Source organism: Colletes gigas, unplaced genomic scaffold (assembly GCF_013123115.1).
Source record: "Colletes gigas isolate AHSC1104 unplaced genomic scaffold, ASM1312311v1 Colletes_gigas_Sc00005, whole genome shotgun sequence".
In the NCBI taxonomy this organism is placed as follows: Eukaryota; Metazoa; Arthropoda; class Insecta; order Hymenoptera; family Colletidae; genus Colletes; species Colletes gigas.
In genome coordinates, this window is record NW_025106634.1 from 5,904,074 (window position 1) to 5,928,903 (window position 24,830).

The window sequence follows — 24,830 nt, forward strand, 5'->3', positions numbered from 1 at the left end:
GCCGCGTCTCGTATCGGATCTCACGCGTTAACGCAAGAACAATTTTTCCGACGCGTCCGCGTGTCGACAACCCGCGCTTTATTCGAGCGTGTCATACGCGGGAATCGATACCTCGAATGGCTCTTATTTATCATTCGTTTTTCGATGTAACGCGCCGCGACGCGGAATCGATACAAATTGTTGCTCGAGATGTATTCTGTTTCCGTTGTCTTTGATCAAGCAATCGTCGCAGCAAAATTTTCCTGCGTTGCGTTCGATCGTTCGAATCGTCGAAACAGAATATTCGATCCCGTCTCGATGATTTTTAAGTCTATAAATTCTTGGCGCAGCCGACGTTAACGCGTTGACTGACACGCCAATTTTCCCCGGGTTTATCCCCGACCATTTTTCAAATTATGACAAACAGAAGCATTCGATGGTAGAACACCTGGATAACTTTTATTTTTCAATGTTCGTAATATCAACGATGTTGTTCGTTTATTCGAAGTATTTCAAACACCCGTTAGTTCCAAATGTTAAATTTGCGTAATTTAAATGGTTGTTTTACAACCCGATCCGAATGAATTAAGGAATTATTAGTAATTATTTGAATTGTTCCTGGTTTTACGAGCAAGCTGCCGCGAACAGTCGCGTTCGTTGTTTTATACGCGAGCTTGTTTAAATATTTTACCGGAAAATCCTCTCTCGTCCAACAGTTTCTCAAACATTATGCAATATTAACGTCGGCATTTTGTAACAGTTTATTCGGTCGAGGAATCACCGGAAGGAGGCCCGAAACGCAGTGGAAAGCGTTTTGATAATTTATATATTCGAATGAGATTGATTGTATAGACTGGAAGGATTACTTTATTATCCTCTTCCCGCGAGTAAGAATTAAGTTTAATCTTCGCTAATGGTTTTAATAATTAATGGCGACGAGCGCTGGCAGCGGATCCAGGACGAAAATGCTAAAGTTTCGTGAATGAAACATTCATTTCCAGTGCGCCGATATACAACCTCCACTCGCTGTTATTGTCTCGACCGAGATTAAATAAAATTCTAATTAAGTAATTAATTGTCTGGAATCTCTTTTCTTATTCTTTGTTTAAAAACCAGAATTTCAACCGACGATATATTACACGTGATCTTCCATTTTAATATGACATCGAATTACAGAGAAATTAAATTATGTAGGAATTCAAGATCGAATACGTTTATTAGAGTTTTAACAGGCGTTAGGATTGTTACATTTCTCTTCTTTTAGTGAAACACTGCATTTTTATCCTTTGGAACGACGAACATTTTTAAGTCGAATCGGGTCATAAAGTCAAGGACGTTCAAAGTAACGAACAATGTCTCGAAGAAAGTGCTTAATCTGATTAATTTCTCCAAGTTTCTCAGTTGCAATTACAATGGAAGAACAGTGTCGGTGACATCAATACTCCGACGCCTAGGAATGAAAATTCCGCGAGTAATAAAACTCAGTATTGCAGTTTCAAAGTATAAATTCAAGTAACGGCTGACACTGTTCTAATTTACATAGTTTCGTTCGATTTATCAGTCGATACTTTTCAATATTGCATCGAATCGTTTAAGTCCAAACTATGCTTATTTCGAATGGACATTTTTCGTCGGTTTCCAAGGCAAGTTAGAAATCAAAACGGAGGCGGAATAAAAATGTTCTGATTAATTCTCGTCCGAATGAAAATATATTACCATGCCGCGGTACTCACGAGCATGTCATTATTTCAAAAGCAGCGTTCCGCGCTGTACGCTTATTCTCCGTGGAAAGGAAGTTCTGAACGGGGAAATATCTTCCCTCCTATCTACCATTTATTTCTATCTTGTTCGTTCTTCCTGTCCGCGCACGCGAATAAGAAACGAAGATGTTTTGAAAAGAACGCGCAAACCGAACAAAATATCTTCCAGAGCGCAATTAACCAACGTAAATCCGTAATTTTTGAAGGCGTGATCGATTCGCTGCGATCCGAATCGAAATTTCTAAATTAATTTCGTCGGTTGATGGAATTTTGTAATTTTACGCGGCCCAAATTATGCACTCGTAACCGTGAACAATGTTGATCAGAAAATGTAATATCACGGTGCATTAAATATCTAGAATAACGCGTTGTTAATTAACCAGATATCGTACTTCGTTAAAACGTTGCACGCTTCGTGTAATTCGAGCGTCATCGTTAACATTTCGCGCGAAGGCGAGCAGAACGGAATAAAAATACAAGTACAGAGACGGCGTGCAGCTTTTTGGTCAAAAACGCGAAACACACACACGCGATAATTAGCTACAACTCCGTCAATCGCGTACACCTGGAATTATATTTTATAAGACCGTCAATAATGGTTAAAAAAAATAATTAGACAATCGAATAGAGTAGCTTTATGAAACTAAACTTTCGGTACTGATGTAGCTGAGGATCACCTTCACGGGAGAATGAAAATCCAATACTTAACTGCCTCGTATCGATCGAGGAAATTTAATTTTGTATCTTTCGAATACCTGAAGCCATAACCTTAATACTCTCGAAGAGGATCCGGAAAGCGTATCGAAAGGCTGATGTTATAGAATTCTCAATTATAAGTATCCACTTTACCGGACTTGTACGAATCGTTTATTTCGTTTCCCGACAACAGGTGTTTCGAGCGCGTTTAAAAAATAGTTTTTATTTAACGGAATTTACGTGTAAATAAAATAGTCTCTAACAGTTTTCCCTGCACCCGACGACCCTCCAATTTCCACTACTTCTCGCGCACTCATGACAAAAACTCTCGTTTCCCAATCATGCTCCTCTTTTAAACCTTTCACGGACACACGTCGGCCCGTGTCATGTGCCATCGACAGAAATGGGAATTTTGTTCGAACAGGTGACGATTAGAAGCTACGCGGAGCTGCGCAAGTAATTAAACTGATCATCGTTCTCAGACGTTTCCCAAAAGCTACGCCTCGTAAATCGTTTTGATCCAAAAGTTCGAAATTCGCGTCGAAATGCTTGGAGTCGCCTCGCGCAAACTTGATACTCGGTGCAGGGTCAATAACTTAGAAGTAAATATATCAAAGTGCCACATAATGAGATTTTCTCGTAACTCGTATCCCTATCCTTACACTTTCGAAAACGATCCCCTTACCGGCGTCAACAAGGTTACCGATCGTGATGTGATTTATGATATCCCGCCTTCTCGCAATATATCACCGAAACCGAAGTCCTCGAAAACTTTTGGTTGCAGAAACCGTGTCGCCAGCGATCTGGTTAATCCCCAAACCTGCTCCACCCTTTACAACACCCTCGTGCATTCTCAATCGGAGTGTGCAATTGTTTGGAGTAGGGTTCAACACGGCTTTCTGAGCGCTCTGCAAATTAGGTTGCATCGCGCTTATAACGGAGCATAACTATCATCACGTTCTCTCTCGATTTAATGTACCAACACTCGTCGATCAAACGCATATGGTCGATCCTATCATCTCGTTAATACTAGTCATCTCAACTCGAAATTATTTCTATCGTAAGTTTAATCAGTTTTTCACAATTTTTGTATTATTCTTGGATCGATTTAACAGTGACTTGAAAAGTGATTAAACTTGGAAGATATTTTCAAGCGTTTTTTTTTTGAAACAGTGTTACAAAGTTGTTGATCCAGAGATCCGGATAAGCCGAGATTTGCATAACCAAGAGCCCGGTGTATAGAAACACGGAAATGATCCTCAGAATCAGTAATTTAGTGCACACAATGGACACTGAAATTGAACATTTTGAAAGGTCTCTGGCATTATTCCAATCCAAACTGTTGCGAGCCAACTAACTCCGAGTCTACCAGATTATGGCATTGCAACGCATATCAAGTTTAAATAACCGTAGGCTTCGTGCGTAAATTCCTACAGTAATTTTACGTACTCCGTCAGTTACGATTTCGTAATACGAATACAAGGTTTTTGAACGTCCCTACTTGAGGCTCCATTTTGATCGATGAAAATGTGAAACATGGGCGAAAGTTTGTTACCCGAAAACCCGTAATAAATCTGAAATTATTTAATACTATAACTCGACGAAAATTGGAGTCGCTGCCACGTCGAATTAATTAGCTCCACATACATTTTCGTCGACCAGACGAAAAACTGACAAAGGTCCGGTTTCACTACATTCTGAATGCAGCGAATTAACATATAATATTCATTAAAAGTTTCTTCTGAAAGAACTGATAATTCAATATTTAATAAAGGTGCTTTAAAAATTCACGGTGTATTTACCAACGAGTAGATAAATATTGAACAATAACGGAGAACGTAAAAATGTTCGCGCCACATGGGCGGCAAGAGTAAAATGGCGTCTGTCGACCGGGCTCGCTGACGGTTTTCAAATTAAACTCGTTCGATTCTGATGAGCGTATTTACACAGAGATCGTAAAACAATGTGGCGATCGAAACGCGCGTCAGTTCGAAACAGGCTAAATTGAAATTCGCCGTCATTTAGCGCCGCGAAGGATGACAAAAGCGCAATATCTTCTTTCGCATTAGGAAATTAATAACGCCGTCCGGATGGAACAGCGCCCGGGCGAGACGATGCGAATTTTCTGTAACAAATTAATATTTATTAATAACGTCGCTGCTCTTACGCGAGCACGAACCGTTTATGAAAACGGGCGAAACGCTGCTGGCACGTTGCAGCTACGCGGAGATAAACGTCTGTCAAAGGCAATAATCCGATTGGCATTAATGCACTGGTAAATATCTTGGTAATTTACAATATATTCGGGGTCTGGCTGGTCACTGAAATGTTTGGATAAACGATCGCGATATTTGCTCCCCTATTTTCGAACGTTCTTTCGCGGGATCCTGCGAAGCTTCCGATTATCGAACGGCGTTTAATATAGTGACCAGCTCGTCCAGAGCGAAATAGAGTTTCCGGTACCAGCCTGAACTATTTAAATTCACACGAAAATATCCTTGGAATATTCTTCGATGAAACGATGTTCGAACAATAGGCTATTAAAGAGCCTAAAGGGGCCTTTCTACTTTGTGGTATTTAAAAAATCGAATTTTTGGGGGGTTTTCTTTTAGTATGTAGTCTCTAAAAAATACCTACCAAATATTGAACCGAAATTTGAAGAACTAACGAAGTTATAGCCTGCTGAAATGTACCGCGCGCAGGTATAACAACTGGATGTGAAACTTTAAAAAACTATTCAAGATATCAACATGAAATTTATACAGTATCTTTAGAACTGGTCTCCCTATAGCACGAATTAGAATAATTGCGATATATGCAATATTTTTTCTTTTATTAACAAAAAAGGAACCGAATATATGAAAATATTCAATATTATTTCGTAAAATAGCTACCATTTTGCAATTTTTTATTTTTTTGAGAAGATACTAGTTCATGCTATAACCATACTCATCTATATTAAGAATATCGTTGGTTTTTGGATTTCGGATAACTTGTTCGCAAGATAAAACTGTTGTTTGTTTATCAACAAAAACAGCGTAATCAATAGATATTATGCATTAAAAAAATTCGTAAATATAGCTAAATGTATAACAAATGTACCTACAAAACCGGGAATTAATTGCTCTTTAATGGCCCGGAAAAAAAAATCACAAAGTAACATGTGTTTTTCGTGCCCACAAGGTAAAATGGCCCCTTAAGGGCGACAAACGGCGAAGACGGTCTCGTCCGAAAACGGAGGAAATAAAACCGTGGATCCACGGGGCACGCGGACACGAAAAGTCGCGTCGAAGTAATCGCGTAAAACTTGTGCAGGTTAACAGAGTTATAAGTCACCGGGCGAGAGTTACGAGGCCAATTTCACGGCGCGCTGAACAATTTCAAGTGGACACGGTTTGCTTGTTTTAAAATTACCGTCGACGGATCCGCGCCAGCGCAAATTGTTTCGTAATATCGGGGCCCGAAGCCATCGGGCCCCGGTAATTCGCGCGGACGTTTTGCGCGACGCGGTGAAAAAGTTTGGCTGAAATTTAAGAAAAATTGTCCCCGCGGCCACTGTGCGTGGTCCTTTGTACCGCGGCGAAACTTGGTAATTAATAAAGCGTCAGAAACTTGGGTAATTTAATAGCCGCGAAGAAGAAACTTGTTTTTAAATCGTCCCCTCCGGTTTCGCGGGGCTCGTTAATTATTTCCGAACTTAACACATTGCACGCTATTTATTTATTTAATACTTGGCTAGTTGGCTCGGGATCGCTATCCAGCCCGCGTGTTCATAATTTTTATTCTTATTTATTCGTATCCAACATGAAATTTTGAACAGTTTAATTATTATTGCAACGGAATATAATCGATGATTGTTTTTTTTTTTCACGTACAGAGTACTCGCGCGAAAACTGCAGAGTAAGCTACAAAGAGAAATAATAAGTTTTTATTGACACTTGTAACCCCGGCGACTGTTTCGTTTCGCGATACAGCACGGCCAATTATTTATTGCCTGGACGAGTGCGTGCTGCCGCGAACGTCAAAGTGCCATTCATTGGGACGAAATCAAAGTATCGCTCTCGATGGATCGTTCGAGTTCTCCCGCGTCGTTTCACGAATTTTCGGAAAGGCGACGGGAGACACGTTCGTCGAAAAAACGATACCACCGAACGATCCCTCTCAAATTAGTGGAAAACGTAGCGGGTCTGAGGCAGAGGAGCTTTTTTTACGTCAACGCGATAATTAACGCTTAAACGAAGCGTACAGACAGTGTTTGATCATTTGTCATTATCGATAATATATTCTTCTGATGGATATAGAGATTCACACTGTATAATGTACAGTTCTAAGATTCGTACACATAAAGTTACACGTTTTATTTAACGATTACATCGTTACATGTTATTTAATTTTTACCGAGTACGTGGATCTATGGAAAAGAAAGAGTACGGGACGTCTTGTGATTTGTGAATCGTGAAAGCAAACGTCACGTAAATTATTACAATATGTGACCTAAATTCTAGACAAAGCCACCGTGTAAATTCAGAGCCATTATACCGGCGACGTCTGCCTCCACGGAGTAAAATAATCTTTTTAATATTATTCGTCGGAGGAACTTTGTAACCGCGGCTTTTCGGGTCACCGATGACGGATCTACGATCAGATTTACCTACAAAGAACCGACTAATGAAATTTCACAAAGCAGCAGACTCAATCCCCACGTTTTATGACATTTCAATCCATCGAATCGGATCTGTTGTTTCAACAATGTTGAAAAATTCACTTTCAAACGATAAACTTGTTAAACAATGTTAAACACTGACACGTGTTTCCGTACATAGCGTTTCTATATGTTTAATTACTTTCTTCTATCTACTTCCCATTAACACTAGATTTACGGGCATTGATCGCACGTGTATTTATTGATACCTTTCATGTTGACGATTACCTTACAATACGATTTTTCTTTTAATTGGAACATCTATTCATGCCAGAGCATCAATCAAATTCAACGTATGTTGTTAAAAAATAATATTTATGCATTCTGCAATTTTAAATATGGAATCAGACATCGTAAATCTAGTGTTAATAACTTTGTTTCGTCTCATTGACTCGTAGAAGGCATTTAAAGCCCAAGTTTTCAGCTCCAATATTTCCAATTAGTACTAAATTGGAAATACAGAGACGAAATATATTAAGTCGTATAATTTTGTCAACTTTCCCCCAATATGATCGAAACCAAGGGTGTTTTAAACGGTTGCAAATGGCGTCTCGTTATTGGAGGGTTAATTAAATCCCGTAGCAGCTGTTGAAAATTTACCAAACAAAGTTCTGAATAATTGGACACTGTCGTGAATCAAGATAGAGCAAAGAAATTCGAAAATGTAATAGATTTACGATCGTCGGGGAAGAATCGATATGGCGGCCGAGAATTGTCAACGACGAGACCGATTTGATGAGAAATCACGCGTTCCTCGAGGAATGTGCTTACGGTTTGGCTATGAATACCCGATGCAAGTGGCAAATGGCTCGCCTTTGGCGGCATCGTAGCAGGAATTCCGTAGACCTAGCGGCGACTATGCAGATGCTAATTGCAAGCAGCGTGTGCTCAAGCCGAATAGCTAACGCTTGTTATCTCTTATCACGTCAGCGTCCTTCGGACGGATAACGGCCGCCCAAGATTTCGGATCCATGATAAACCCGTCGTGCATGATTTAACGATCGGTACAAGATTAACCGACGCCATTTTCGAATTCTACCTTTCTATTATTAATCAGTTTCCTCGTAACACGATTAGCTCAATACACAAAGTTGCCTCGTACGTGGTATTTAAACAGAAATAAACACACACGGTATAACAATAGAACTCGTTTCCTCTTTGCATGATACATAAATCTACCGAGAATTTATATTTTAGCGAACTTCCCGAAGAACAGCTTTATTTAGAAGTTTCGTCCAGACTGTGATCGTACGACCTCGCGGAGGACCCAAAAATCGGGTCAAGCGTCGTTACTTTTTCAAAGAAAATTCGACGGGACTCGGAAACTTCCGCGGCGTTCTTTTATTTGTTCGTGGTTCGTAGGAAATCCGCTTCCGTCCGAAACAGGAGCCCGTTAAGGGTATCAGAAATTCCGGCTGTGTAACTCAAAAGATCTACCGCGAGCCACGGCGGAACAATTTTCCCGTCGAGTACGTTCACCGGGCGGCGTTTTATTAACTTCGAGGAGCAATTTCTCAAAAGTGCGTTCGAATGTTGCCGGAGAGCAATCCATTATTTCGAAGATTTATAGATAGGAGCAGAATATTTCCTCGTTTATCCGCGCTCCCTCGATGCGATTTCTGATCAAAGTTCGCTCGAGAGCCTCATTTTCTTCCATTTGCGATGACGGTGCAACGAAAACACTCGCTCGGCTTGTTTACGGGGAACGACGCTTAGTTCGCTTCCTCGGTCGTCGCGTTAATAAATTTCAGAGTGGATCCGGATAAATCAACGACGTTTTAGGGAACGATCGGCCGTTTTCGTTTCGCGCTCGCGATTACGGGGGATCGTGCTGGATCCGCGGCGGGGATAATTCGCGGGAACGTATCGCGATTACGAGAAACTGTCGACGGGGCGACTTTAACGGTCTCGACCTTTAATGGGAGCACGCTGTATGCAAAGTGGACGCTGAACGCGGACAAAGAGCGTGAGATGAGAAAAAAAAAAAAATGCAGCCGCGAAATTTGCATCGCGAAACTGCCGACCCCCCCCCGCCAGAGAGGAAAAAACGAGCACGTTTTCGTCCGAAAAACGCTTATCCCGCGACGCGAGAGCTAAACGGGAAATTATGAATATAAACTAGTTGTGCAAACGAATTTCGCGACGATCCGTGCACCGAGAGTGGACTAATTTTAAAAGCCTTATCGGGAACTATCGAATCTCGAAACGTATTTTTCTATCCCTGTTTCTGGCTCGAATAATAACCTTTTTTTACTTATAAGGAGACCGTTTGTGCATTCCGTCCCGCGTTACGGTTTGTATTTACGCACGAAAAACAGAGGCCTGAATTTTCAAACGACACACGAACACGCTATTGTTTCCCCCACTCTTTACCTGAAAACTAACATAGCAGTTGAAACTAATGACCAAGCATACGATTCCGGAGGGAACGCCTCGTCGCATGCTATGGAGGAACAAAATTACACCGTTTGAGGGGCAGAAATGGAGAAAGCAATCGCTCTTTCGTCATCGATCGGTCGGAACCGTGCGTCGTGGTTCGATTCGAATCGTGATTATTAAAAATTCCTTTCGTCGCGAGCGTGTCATTAACTAAACGTCCAGGGTGCTCGAGACTTAAACACGGCATTTATCGGCCTCGAAACCGAGCAAGAAGCTGTTTGGCGTGGTCGGATCGATATCCTTGCAAAAGTTAGACGGCTGTCGGTCTTCAATCTTTAACCCAAGTACCAGCACTTTTGTGTCCCTCGGAGATCTCTCGCGGGGAACACAGATTTTCGTTTCTCGATCCCGGAATGTAGGACGGTCGATTCCCCGGCAATCTTCTCGCGGGTCTGTCTGCAAATTTTAGCCGTATATTCACGATTCAACGGAATCGTAGAAAGACTGTAGAATTCGACTGCTCCGACGATCAAAGGTAAAAACTTGAAATTCTCCCCATCCCACCCCCTGGTTTTGTTCCAAATTGAAGGTTTGATTCGATCGATGCAACTGAATTCGTAATACTTGAATGTCTGATAGAACACCGGCCCTTTGCAATCTACCGCAATCTACATTGACAAAGGGCTTAGCACGGATTTTAGTCATTGTCTTCCGGGTCCGACGACAGTCTCGACCGTTGAATGAAACACGAAACAATCGCGAGATCCGTGAGAATAGGATTCTCAGGGGGTGGAGCGGCGGAACGCACGGGAGAAGTGTCGTAACGAGGAAAAGGGAAAAAATGGATTGAAAAGGGAAAAGCCCGAAGCAATCCGCTGGGCTTGGATGGGGATAAGAACAAATTTATTTAGGAACCCCCCGGTGAACTTTCATTCCGCTCTCTTTAAGCAAACGTATCCAACTAGCGACCGTCTGTTTCAGAGATATCCTCCTTTTTCCCGCCTCCACGCTCCGCAACACGCTGCGCGTTCGCCCTGCCAACGGTCGCCGACCCTTGGAGATTAAATTTCGGGGAGAAAGTTGATCGACCGAGAGATCTCCTTCGTTCGACTCGAGCACCCTCGCTCGAAACTCTTCCCTAAACTGAAACGAAAATGTTTTCCACGTTTGCCAAATATTGACTGCCCCTGGAAAAAGTGCAAGCAAACAGCCTGTAGCCCTCCCAAACCTGACACCTGAATCACTTGAAAGCCTTTTGTTGCATGAAACAGTGTTCTCGACTAAAGTTTCAAAGTATAAAACAGTCGAATATTTACCATTTCCAGTATCGAACCTTCGATTTAATTTAATAATCGATCTTTCCCTTTTGCATAATCGTAATGGCGCTGACTCGTGGCCACCTCGCGCATTCCAAGCTTCCAAATTAGAAACAAACGCGATGCTTTCGCATAAACTCCGGTATCTACCTCAAGAACTAAAGTGAACCTTCGCGTAGGAACAAAAAATTATCAATATCTTTCATACGTCCGGAATTAAACGGTTACGATGCTTCGCCGGTACCTACACTGTGCACATTCTTATTCAAGACGTGTAGATAATTGTTTTGGAACTTTCACGGTGTGGACAAAAGGCCAAGCTATCACATAAGTGGCTCTCGATATTAATTAAAATTTCTTGCGGCCACCGTGGACGCGGTAGTTCATTCCCGGCATCGTCGCGGATCGCGAGCGCCATTAATCATCGCGGGTATAAGAAAAGTGCGGGACCGTAGCCAGAGGGAGCGCCGTTTCTAAATAATTCTCCAACCTGTTCGTCGTAACTTCGAGGGCCGCGATCCCGTCGTAAAATTTCTCGGCGCACGAACGAAATTGCCAGGAAAAACTGCGATCGCTGGGGGATTCGCAATGATCCGTCGATCGAATTCGAAACGGCAATAAATTCGCGGACTTTTACTCGACGTTGGCGGTGCTTCATTCGAGGCTCGTTTTGCGTTTAAATATTTCAGATGGAAGAGGCGACCAACGCAGCCTGAACGGAAAGACTGGCTTGCGAACGCCAGTGTCCGTCAGTGGACTTGTTAGACCGATAATGATGAAAAATATCGATGTATCGGTGCCTAGAGCAGCGTAATGGAACGTTAAATAATTTCTAGTCCGCCTCCTTGGACCAACGTCATGGTGCCTCGTTTCATTATTCACATGGCGCGTCCAACGTCGTTCCAGCGTAAGCACCAACGACCTTTTTTGAGCGTCGAGTCGTAAAAGAGTTTGTCTACCGCATTTCAAACCACGCTACTAAAGGCGTGACGAATTTAGACAAAACGCAAAATCGTAACATAAAATAAAAAATTGCTACAATAATAGAATGTGTTGTGAAAATAATACAACTATTATAATTCTACGTGAGAAAATGTAGAATGAAATTACTTCATACTGCGCTTAATTATTGAGAAAATTTATTTTGAATATACGTAAATACGAATATGTTGTAAAAATAATACAACTATTATAATTCTACGTGAGAAAATGTAGAATGAAATTACTTCATACGGCGCTTAATTATTGAGAAAATTGATTTTGAATATACGTGACTAACGCGTCTGACCAATACTCGTTATTTCTACTTGTGTCAGCGGAAGTAGAAATGTCCAATAATGGCCAGGCGCGCCAGAAGATTTATTTCAGCCTACAATCCTCGAGTTAATATTTCTTTTAATCTAGTGACATGCTTGAAAATAGTTCCCCTTATTTATAGTTACTGCTGAATATTGACTTTTATTATTCTTGAAAGGTATTCCAACGAGTGGTACAGAATTTTAATAACGAAGCATCCTGAAATTTCTGTTAAAGGTCGTTCCTCTTAAGTTCTATTAATTCCACTTATGGCTCGATATTAATCTGGGAAATATCTGCATTGAATTGATCAGAAGAAAGCTTGAAATTGAAGTACTCTTTAGCGAAGTGTTTAGATCTTAAAGAGTGCAAAATTGTAGTCTAGTTACGAAAGATTTCGTGTTAGAAAATGATCAGGTACTCTTAAAGATTGTTATCGTTCCTCGTTCCGAGTAGATTTTCGTGCTTGAAAGATGCAACACGTAGCCAGGCTGTCAGTGGACCGACGAAGATAATCTAATAATTGTCATCGAAAGAGGCTGGCCCTTGGTTACACTCTTTATGGACTTCACGAAGTTTACCATCGTGCTTCCTATGATATTTTATAGGAAGTAAGTGGTTTTTACATTCTTCCTCTACTCGCCATGTTGCTGTAAAGTATACAACCTTCTCTCTTTTTTCTGATGACGCGCGTAACGAGATTCTATGCAAGTCTCGTTTACGGTGACTGCAAAACATCGTAAACAACCGCGCACAGGTTTCTTCATTAAGTTCCAGCAAACGTAATCAAGAATTCATGCGGAACCGTGCACGGTGAAAGATTACGCGTATTTTATCCTAATTCCATTTCTCTACGCGATGAAGTATTATTCTTGTAACAAACAACCACGAAACAATGTTTCTCGTATGATCAAATATTTATTTCGAATATTTATTAAACCATACGGGAGCAGCTCAATTTTTGCTGTTTTAATCAATCGTCCATCGATTTTTCGACCCGAATTTTCTGGTCAACGCGACAGGAGAAATTCTATGTTTGTAATCAACGAATAACGAACGGCACTTGGTAAATATTTTACTTAACAATCGTTCTAATTGCGAAATAAAATATTTTACAATTAATACGCGGAAGCCTCTGTATTTCGATATACGAAATTAAGCTTTTATAGAAATATTTCGATACGATGAATTATCAATTATTCGAGTATAATTTTCCACCTGTCCCCGCCCATAGAAACCGGTCAATTCGCGTTTCTACGAGGATCGCGGACGAACGTAATGTTACCATTATGATATCGTGTTGCATGTTGGATTCCTGGCGGGTTTCGTCACGGACTCGATACGATTAAGTTGGAAACGGAATTTTCAACGATACTATTATTTGCCAGTTAAAGCAACTGGGTCACAGCCGCGAATACCAAACCTCGAGGCGAACACCTCAGAGAATAACCGAAACCGCCGAGTCCAGGGAATCTGAAACGCCCTGTTGTTTCATGGAAAATTCAGCCGATCGATCGATTTCGGTTAGTTTATCGCCGGCCAATCCCGTCGACGAGAATTAACAAAGTTGTCTCGTTCACGTCGGTACTCGTTACCATAATTTCCTGATGTTTCGCGTTATGAAATTGCGCCGCGATCGAACAATATTTTCACCGAGTTTCGCCGACCGCGACTTTTTCTATTATTAATTCGACGCTGAAATCTCAAGTTTCCCCTAACTTTCGCCACTCCGTAATCGAGTTACATCTTCGACGCAGCGTACGCGATTAAAAAATTCTCCCTAATAATATTTTTAACGCGCAGAGTTCGTCGAGTCGGTTACCTTGATCGCGAACGCAGTGTTCGAATATTATGTACTTTCATCGCGTTCTGAAATTTTTTCTTTGTACGTTCACCGAAGAAGCTCCGTTCTTTTAAGAAACGAACTCAGCCAGCAATCTCGTAATGAACGTCTACGCTGGCTGTGCCGTGTTCGGTTGGATTCAGTATCCGAAAAAAGATGGCTAGCTCGCGCGTTTCGTGATTAGCTAACTGAAAAGCTCCCCGTGCATTTGTTACACAAAGCCCCCCGGTGTTGTGCAATGTCCGCTCATCGAAGAAGTAATTATCGGAACGAAACACGTACCGGTAAACATTTGCGCGGGGAACGATCGATTTTTACGTAATAACTTCCATCCCTGTTACGTTGTAAACGCAAGCTCGCGCTCTGCGTTTGAAATAACAGCCCCGAACAATAGGAACTGCAATTGTTGCCTTCATAATAGCATTGTTCGAATCTTTTCTCCTGAAAATGGATTCTTCTGGTCTGACCGGCGATTGATTTATATCCGAAATGGAAAAATTACTCTCGAGGACCGCTCCTTCCCCCGGCTGTCCGAGATTGGCCAGCCTTCCAGCGGTGTCGAGTACGAAACAAAATCAAAGAGAAAATTTGTAAATTATTCGAATTAAATACTTCTTCGGTGCCTCGCTGCGTAACGAAGTGAACAACTCGCCCTTTCGAGGACCGGGACCTGAAGTTTCGTGGCAGATTTTCCACCGCCGTGGAATAAAAGCGGAGACCGAGGTTTGCCGGGAATCGACGTCAGTGTTTTGCGTTTCCACGCGATAACGCGGTCGGTTGAATCACGCACGATTTGAATTATTTATAGTTGGAATTTATTCTGCCGGGCGTGTGTGTGTATGTGCCGGATGGCGTCTAGTTCGAAACGATCGATGATCGTCGTGGCAAAAACGTTCTTTCCTCGAACGCTTTGACGACACGAAGCGTGTCCGTAACCGTTCAAAAACTCCTCCCACGGAGCTTTTTTTGCTCGTTACGCGTAATTATACGCTTTATTCGAGCACGTTTCTTGCACGCTCGTAATTGGACACCGCGGCAATCGGACTTAATCAAATTTTCACGTTCCCCCGGCCATTCATTCGTTCCGTGACTGGGTCGTCTTGTCATTAATTAATGGAATTACGGGGGAATAAAGCGTCCCACCCGAGACGCTTTTCCTCCTTTTTTTTTTTTTTTTTTTTTATTGACAAGTTGCGTAACCGTGCGTGGGGAATTTTATCGCGCTCATTACCGAGAAAGCTGCTGTACACGCGGCGCGTGGAAGCGTGAACGATAAGTATTTTAGAGGGTGAATTTATGTATCGTGAGTCCAAGAGGGTGGAATCGTAAGTATTTTTGGGGTGAATTTATGTTTCGAACATCGTGGGGGACCGATAAGGGTTTAGGTGGAAGATCGAGCTGCTTTGGGATCCACCGCGACGGCGATCATTGGACCGTGAAAGATTTCCAGCCATTTTTTTTAAACGGGGAATAGAGATTTCCAAACCTCTCGAATTATTTCCCTCTGCAAATAAAAGAGAGAATCTCTTCTCGTGAAATTTATGGACAAAGGATTTCTCTTGGATTTAATTTAATGTTTCTAAGCCGATTTCAACCCTTTGTGTCGTTCCTTCGAGAAGCTTGTCTTATCGTTCTCCGGAGATAACCGCGCGGACGAGAAATTTGAAGACGTTTTCGAGGACTTCTTATCCACGTCGAATATGGGCAATGCGCCGCTTATCCTGATATTTTTCGAAACTTTACTTCCGACGTGAAGCTAATTTTACAGTCTCGATCGCAATCTTTGGATGGACGAGTGGCTTTTCATTTTTGATCTGATCGGCAACCGTACGTGATACGAGAAAAGGGAGCTCGTACGAGATCGATTCGGGGGGGAACGAGTTACGTAAGGCGACGTGGGACGTCGAGAAAAAAACGACAATGTCCTATATAATTTTTTACGCTGGCGACAGACATAACACGGAGACCAGAGGGTTGAAAGGTGAGCCTAAAAGGGAAAGCTCTCGCCCTTGAACCCGACGTTCGTGGACCAAGACGGTAAAAGGTTTTTAAATGCATTAGCTTTACCCGCGCGAGGTGCACGAAAGCAACCAAATGATTGATAACGTCTCCAAGCCCCTATAGTACTCTTAAGGTTCGGAAATTTCCTTGGAAAATTCTCGAAAAGCCATTGTCATTGATAACGTGTTAAAATTATTTAAAAACTGATGTCTTTGAAATCAACTGAAACTGAAGAACAAAAGATCTATCGAACAACGTTTGTAAACTAAAAATATATGATGCTCAGGTAATTCAACATGAAAAACTACGTCGAAAATGTGGTATAAGATATTTTTATACGAGGCTTCGTTTTCGAGAAAATCGACTTCGACCGAGTTAAGTAGAAATATCGAGATATAGTCAGTCGCGGCAGGCAAATCTTCAAGTCCGATTATCTTGGAAACGAGACGTTAAACTGGAATACTTCACTCTACATTTTCGATCTATTTTTTCGCCTCCTTTCGGATGGTGCCACGAATTTTTTCGTGAAAATAGATTTCGAACGATTTAAGTAGAAATATCGAAAATCGGTCGGACGCGATAGGTAAATTTTCGAGCTCGATTATCTTGGAAACGAAACGTTAAATAAAAAACGTTTCCTCTACATGTTCGATCTATTTTTTCACGTAGATTCTCGAGCACAATTGCTTCTCGAGTTTCTATTTTTTTTTTTTCAGATCGCTGCGTTCTTCTTTTAACTACGGTGACGTACATATAATCTTCGGCTTTTCGCGACGTAATCCGTTTCCAAATGAAATTCTGCGTTTACTCGCGCGACGTCGGACAGAAAATTGCGTCCGACGGGTTACGGTATTAGAAAAATTGCCCGACGATGCGACACAAAAGAGGTTGTAAATAGCAGGGAATCCGAGAGAAGCAGCGCCTTTTACGTTTCGAGCGACAGCGCGTTCGCTTCCCTCTGTTCCTGTTCTACGCGAGAATGTTTTTATCAAATAGCGACAACGCTGCGCTTTCAACGTCGGACCCGCCGTTTGCGATATTTTTATGGCTCTTTGTCCAATTTTCCAACGATGTAAACGGGAAAATTACGGTCGCGAGACCGGTCGTAAAGGCGTCCTGAGTCGGCGATAACGAGAAAACATTAAAACGCCGGTAATCGCGTGAAATAGACGACCCGGTCGAAATTCCCGCGTATTTCGTTCGTATCAGCCTTGTAAACTTTATAAAATTAATAATGGCACAGCGTTTTCGTCGGAGGAGCGTGTTTCGCGAAGAGGGAACCACGCTGTCCGGACGAAAGAATGTATAGAATTTTAAATCTGAGAAAATGGATTTTCCCCATACGTTGCTAAGAGCAGGTCGACGAACGTATCTAAAATATTTGAATCGAGGCTTGCTCGATGCTCTTCGGCCTGCTCGAAAATGTATGCCGACACGATGGGTTCAGAATTTCGTCTCTGCCGTTCGTGAATTATTCGTATCGTTTTGCGTTGCACGGCCACAGCGTGGGTAATTATTGAAATTGACGAAAGCGATGTACGCGCGCTGCGTCGATAATTATGTCTCCAGATTAGCAAGCATCGAATAAAACAGCATTATTCCAATATGTCGACGGATGCGCGTTAATTGCGTCGTCTGGGTTAATAGAAATACACAGGGCACAATACAAATCTCGCCCAGTGGTTTCCACAGGAAAAAGTTTTTCACGTTTCTTCCGAATTTTCCAATAAGACACAGGTCAGTTACCATCTTTTTATCAAACGTGACCAATATTCGATCAAACTCTATAAAAACTAAGTACGAAAGAGAGATTCTTTTAATTTTAATTTTTTATTTTTCGTTTCTATAATGAGTTAATCAACGTCGCAATAGTCGAGCAAGGAAATGATTTTGTAATCGAAAAAACTTTTTAGAGTCTGACAAATTTGTCCAAGACAAATGGAAGGATTTCCGTAGAATTTGTCGTGATTTGCAGTAGTATCGGGACGCGATTCTTCTTACGCACGCTCGCTCGCATGCGTGTAACGCATAAAAATGTGTCGCGTCTGATTTAACGAGATCTCACGCTGGGAATTTATCACTGCGCCTTGGATATCCGGTGGCCCCCTTCCCCCCTGGATCACGTGCATCGAAAGAAATCGGGTCACGTTCCGTATTAATATTTGCTTGATCCGGAATGCCGTCTCTAACGAATAGGATCTTCTGAATCGCGGAGAAAACAATCGCGTTGATTCTTCCATGCAAAGAAAATACGATCGTTGATTCGAACCCTTTGTTAATCTTTCATCTCTCTGATATTCTGTTTAAAATTACTTTTATCACCGTCCAATGAACATTTTTCGAAGGCCCCTGTATTGGAAATTAAATTGCGACTATCGGAGGGACCAATGAGTTTGAAAAATTTTTTAAATAGAATTTCTTTTCACAGCAATGTGAAATAACGATGAATTTATCGAATTCAGGTTTAAAACGTTGCCAGAGCGTTGGGGGAAAAAAATAGTAAATAATGGAGAATATATAATTGAATTAATGTTATTAAACTTGTCGAACGACCCGATGGGAAATTATCCGTTACATTTATTTCGACATGAATTGTCGAGGAAAAGTACGGCGAATGGAAATTGATTTTAATTGAAATTTTTAACAATTCCCTTTTGGTGTTATTTCACAAACGAGTTTATATAACGACCAACGTTTTTGATCCGAAAATGAAAGACAAAGTGTTTTCCGGTCAAAAATTTTTAAAACGCTTTCGCGTTTATTCGCGAGAATAGTTTGCATCCCAGTGTCGAGAAACATTTAATCTGATTAATTTTACGAAATAATTGCATTGCAATTACCTTAACGATTTACCATTAATTTTGGTAACAAGAACTGTTGCTCAGAGTTGATTCAACCTTATATTTTCCGACCCTTTGGATTTGATGAACCGATAGATATGCGAATAACGAGCAGTTCGATGTAAATATTCATGTTCATTTTTATTTTATAAAAATAAATCCTCCGCCGTAAAACGGTGAAAATATTATTTCAAATATTCGCCTTTGGATTTGTTTGACCGAATGTGTCAAAATTTTGACGGAGTAAAAGTAAACTCGATTGTTTGCCAAAAAGATCTGAACCATCGTATTCTACAAGTAAAAAGAAAGGTAAATTCTTCGAATCGTTACAGGCAAATACCACTGGCTGAATCTTGCGAAATATATACAATTACCGTGATTAATACTTTTCTAAAAATATATCAAAGGACACAGAAACTCGTGTTGTACGCGGTATAGCAACTCAATAAACGACTATCGAGTTTCCCAGTTTGCAAACCGAAGCCAAACGGAACGCGTACGATGAGGTTTCAAGTTCTACTTTATTTGTCGCTCGAGCGTTGGTTTTACAGTGTTTGTGTTCGTTTATTTATGCGCCGCGGGGCAAATTCGTGGAATCTTGCAATTCAAAGGGATTATTTCAAATTAACTTTCCGATCGTTTCGAATCGCGCCAACGAATTCCATTTAAACGAAACATTAACGAGCCCGGTTCTTGCGGAAAAAGTAAAATTATTTCACCTTCAAAGTACACAAACGTAACAAACGTACGCAATATTCGCTCCCTTAACAAAATTGGAAACTTTATCGTTACCTTAAAATTCCATAGAACGTTCCTGATACCACTGCGAAAATAACCGGCGTTTTATTTTTTCAAACCCGACAATTCGTATTTTCTCCACCAACTTGTTCGATTTTTCGATAGGCCCGTGCCGTGTCCGGGGTATCGCGAACAACTTGGACGTATCGCGTCGAACATAAATAAAACACGAACGGTTTAAAAGCGTTTCCGCTCGAGGAACGGACAACGAACGGTTTCATATCGATACGCTCGACCCGGAGCGGATTATGCGTCGAAACTGAAAAATATATCAGAACCCGTTTACCAGTCAGTTTCGTGCAAAACGATTGACCCCGAAAGCACGAAAATACGCAACCTTGGACCGAAAAACGTTCGATCGAACGAATCGACTGTTAAAAGAAATGGAACAGACGATTTAATTTCAAACGAAATAGTGATAAATCAAATTTTCTTTTACGTTCTCTCGAAGTATAAAGGATCTCTCGGCCGAATCAGTGCATTAAAAGTTTGTAAAAATTCGTGAAAACGCGTGTTTCAGCTGGAGGCGTGCGGCCGTCTTCTGTGCTGCGTGCAGAGGTTCCGCGGGAGCGGAAGTGCAGTGGAAAACGTCGAGCAGCGTATCAACAGGGGTCGAAGGGGCGCACAGGCGGGCCCCGAACTGGAGGGGCCCTCAGGTTCGGAGGATGGGATCCTCCCGATACCGGTCAGCCCTAGTCCTGCGTCCACGTCCTCGCAGGAGGACGCCTGCAAGCCGCCGCCACGAAATTGCTATCGTCTCGTCATGCTCGGTAGCGCTCGGGTCGGCAAAACCGCCATTGTAGCACGGTAATTATATTTTACATCGTGTCTTCTCCCGTCCTTTGTCGCGTTCCTCCCCGCCACTGTTTTCTATCGACACGCATCCACTCCCGCGCAAATACCTCAACATTATCCAGACAAATTAAAATTTACGTAACCCAAATAGCATCGAGATTCCTGAATATTTATCGTCTTTCGCTTCCCGGGAAATCAATAATGCCGATGTGACACCGAATTAATAGAATGTTGCTGGAAGAAAATTGTTTCCTAACGTTGCATTAGGTTGTATTTAACTACGTAGCATGGGGATTATGAATATTCAAATTTATCGTCTCTCGCGACTCGTGGAATTAATAATGTCAATACCACGTCGTATTAATAGCCTCTGGAAGAAAATTGTTTTTTTTAACGTCGGGTTAGGTCGTCGTATTTATTTTGCAGGAAAAAAAAATGGCGTCGCGTCGAAGAGTAACGCGCGTACAAAGGACCTGGCGTCAGAGAGGCGTGATCTTTTCGCTACTTGTGCGCTATAAAATAAAAACATCGCGAGAATAATTCGAAGTTAAGTGACTTTCGAATTAGCCGATCTGATTCGATGTCCATCGCTTAGCGTATCTCTCGTCGTATATCTCCCAATAATCGCCTAATGGTAACAAGATGGACAGATAGACGAAGTTACGTGAACGCCAGAGGCGGATCATCCAAGTATAGATTATAGATAAATATGGAATCGATTAAAAATTACAATTGGTAACCTAACCCAGGCCCATTATAACTGTGACCTCGGTATGGACGCCTTTAAATAGCCGGCAGACCAAAATTTGCCCAAAAAGTCGCGACTTGGTATCGAACGGTATCGACTGTGAGAAGGTCGAAGTCGGGGAAGTCTAAAAATGGTTCATGGTTGTTCAAACTGGTAAAACGCTCCATAGAGTACGATTCTCGAAAGTAGGGCAAGCTGGAGCCATTTTCCAAGCGCAAAATCAACGAATTGTTACTGAGCAGTGTTGAATTTTGCAGTGGAAAATCATTTGTCGTATATCTTTTTACGTGTAATAAAATTGATGGACGAGACAATTATTTTGTCGTGCAACGACGTTGGTTAACGTCGTGCGGCTTTCTGTCGCGCGTATAATTAACAGAATGTAGGGAAAGGTCGCAACGTGCGCCTGAAAAGGCCGAAGGTTCCCCGTCTTTGATTTAATACTTTGTCGAACCAGCGTCGGTCGATTGGTTGTCGCCTACTGTGAACCGAGGCCGAATGTATCGGTTCGCTTTCGCCCCCGAAACCAAAAAGCTTTCAACAGGGTGATATTTTTAACCCCTACGTAGGGGGGTGGGGAGGAACTGGCAAGTGCACGGGTGACAGGTAACGTGTGTCACCGATTCGGTGGAATGCGCTGCATCTGTATTGAATTTACTCGAAAATCCCGTCAGTTTAATCAAATGTTCTGCTACGTTCGCTGCATCCGGTCGCTCGACTGACGCGCATTCGTTCGTATCTTTCCATGCTAAGGAGCAAAACTAAAACCACGTATAGAATTTTAACACAAAAAATATCTGATTCACTGTCTGAAAAGTTTGAAACTAAAAATATATCAGATTTAATGAATATTGTAAAAAAAAATTAAGAATCACCGGACCATTGTGGTGACGCGACTTTTTAATCGATTCAGCGTATATGAAGTTCCCCTGCCGTCAAGAATAACCTTAATGGATATAATGCGCTTCCCATTGTCTCTCGACTCGTCAGTCAGCATGTGTACCAACGTGTTTCGAGCCAAAGTTGCTAATGGACCCGTCCTATTATAGTTTCGCGTTCAATTTGCCCGGTGATTTCATCAACCGCGCGCGATCGTCTTACGTTTTACGAGCGCCTGGTTAATTTTCAATCGAAAGTTTATCCCCGCTGCCCGTCGACCACTGTTAGGGAACTACGATCGAACGAAAAACGCGTTCCCCCCCGTGTTTGCAGCATCATCGTTCGATGAAATACTTGCTAATTGCGTTTCGCGAACAATCGCGCGGATGCTTTTCCATCGCCGATCGATGCAAATAGTTTCGAACCGATCGGGGCAAAAATTCATCGCGCGTACTGATCGACCAGAACGATACGCAATACCCTAAATGTCGTTCAATCATTCTCCCCTCCCCTTCGTATACATTTATTATTTTTTTGACCGATCTGATACGAATTTTGAAATAATCCGATTACCAAATTGACTTGTTTTATTTATTCATAGAACGAACATTAAAATTACATGATTTTTCAAATATTAAATACAAGAAGATGCAAGAATTTAATAAAAATTTAATAGCAGGTTAAAGCTCGCGTATCGAAAGTTGAGATAACTGGCCTACGGCTAGAACCGACGGTGCAGCTCCGTTCTGGGAAAATTTCATCGGGAGGATAAAATATTATTTAATCTTCGCGAATTGAGCAAAATATTTAATATATTTCGTGTAACGTTCCCTGTGGAATCTTCGATACTTTTCAGTACGTACAGATCGGGACAATTTTATAAAACGAGTGAAGAACAAGTTTCGAATTGTCCACGAATGTCGTTAAAAACCGAAGGGGACTGGGAATTGTACGGAATCGTTTTGTTCGTTAAATTTCGTTTTCGTTCAGCCCGGTAAAGGCTGAATAATATTTTATATTCAATGAAAAATATGCTGTAGTCGGATGGACAATTCTCGACGACCCGGTTTGGAAATATCCAGCACGATAGTAGAAAATGGACGACTCGAGGGATCGAAGGAAATTCGTGTAAGCGTATTTGTGGCAAAATGTCCAGCGTGGCCGGTCGTTGGAGCGGACTCCGCTTTGGACCCGCATGGTTCGATCGTTGCTAATGGGACAAACAATTTAATTCCACGCGAAATCCGATCTGCGTTGCTGGTGTTGGTCTGGAAGCACGCCGATGTCGCGTTTGTCGTCGAGATTACTGACTTCCCTCCCCCCGAAACCAAGTATTATTCTAACGTGTAACCTTGGCACGCTGCTGCAGAGAATCTCGTTGACGCCATGTTGGGGAAACGTGTACCGTAAAAATAATTCGAACTAATTTTGAATTCGATGCTCGAAGCCACGGAGTCGAAGAATTAAAGATCAAGAGGTCATCCGTTCCCTTGTTCTTCGGAATACGTGTTGATAAAAATATATTCCACGTTGCACGGTTTTCTAGTTTACAGTCTATCGGCGATCGCGTCATGGGAAATTGCAAATAAATCGATCGGCAAAAATGGGTCAAATTTGTTTTTGTTTTTTTTACGCGTCGTTTCACAATTCTTAATTTGGTTAATGCATTCATATTTAATCGCTCGCACGTACACGCGATAAAGGCTAGTAAATCCTTTACCGATGCTATTGTTCCGTTCCACATTATTAATGTCCACATCAATAGCGCCATCATATTGAAACTGATTGGAACGGCCTTTTAAGTCACATCATGATAATTCACTGTTTCGAGCACGTAATTTCAGGACCAATTCTGTTTATATTCGTCCGTCAGCTAGAAACTGCAAATCTGCTAGTTATTTGATGAAATTTGTTCACACTATTAAGTTACTGATCCAAACGTTTTGAAAGTAACATTTGAAACCCGTTGGACTTTTCCTTTCAAACTTTATCTCTGTATAAATTATAAAGCTGTTAATTGTTTAGAAGGAATACATGTTTCTTTTCGATGGTTTCCGAATTACGAAGAATTAAAAGAGTGCCTTTGCTTCAGATTTTTGTCCAACAAATTCGACGAAAGTTATACACCAACTATCGAGGACTTCCACCGGAAACTGTACAGGATTAGGGGCGAGGTCCACCAGCTTGATCTTCTGGACACGAGCGGGAACCATCCGTTTCCCGCTATGCGACGATTATCCTTCTTAACCGGTAAGTCTACCAGCTTAAATCTAGAGAAACGCGTCATACGAGGCCCAATCGTCTGAAGGATATCGCGGTTTCTCGGTTTAAACCGTTTCGTTTGCTTATAACGAACGAATATGGGCCATTTCACTCCGGATCGATCACTTTTCGACGCTGGGGGATGTTTATGAAACTGAAATACGATGCATAGTCCAGAGATTGAATTACAAATAAGAATTTGTGTAAAAGATACCAGCACGTCTTGTTTGCTTCGATGAAAACGAATTTCTATCTCTTTTTTATTTTCACGCAGGAACAACGACCTTTTTGAAGTAAATGTTTCAATGGACCGATAAGTCGTTTCAAAGAGAAGATATAACGCGACTCTGCTGTGTCTATAGACTATAACTGGAGATCGTTAATAATATATGAAAAGGGGACTGAGGAGAAAATTAAAACGACAGCCTACGCTGTATTTCAATTTCACCGACATCCCTGACATCGACCGTAGGAAATGATCGACCGTGCTCGGGAGCTCGTGTACGATCATCGTGACTACGCATAATCAATATTTG

General features: G+C 41.7%; 1 protein-coding gene across 1 annotated transcript in view; it reads left to right on the forward strand.

The window, feature by feature from the left end:
* The window catches only part of LOC122395286 (dexamethasone-induced Ras-related protein 1), a 62,064-nt gene that overhangs the window by 21,196 nt on the left and 16,038 nt on the right, over nt 1-24,830 (forward strand). The window contains exons 3-4 of the mRNA XM_043392728.1: nt 20,131-20,417; nt 24,125-24,282. Of these exons, the coding sequence (XP_043248663.1) occupies nt 20,131-20,417; nt 24,125-24,282 (445 nt within the window). The remainder of the gene's footprint in view (nt 1-20,130; nt 20,418-24,124; nt 24,283-24,830) is intronic.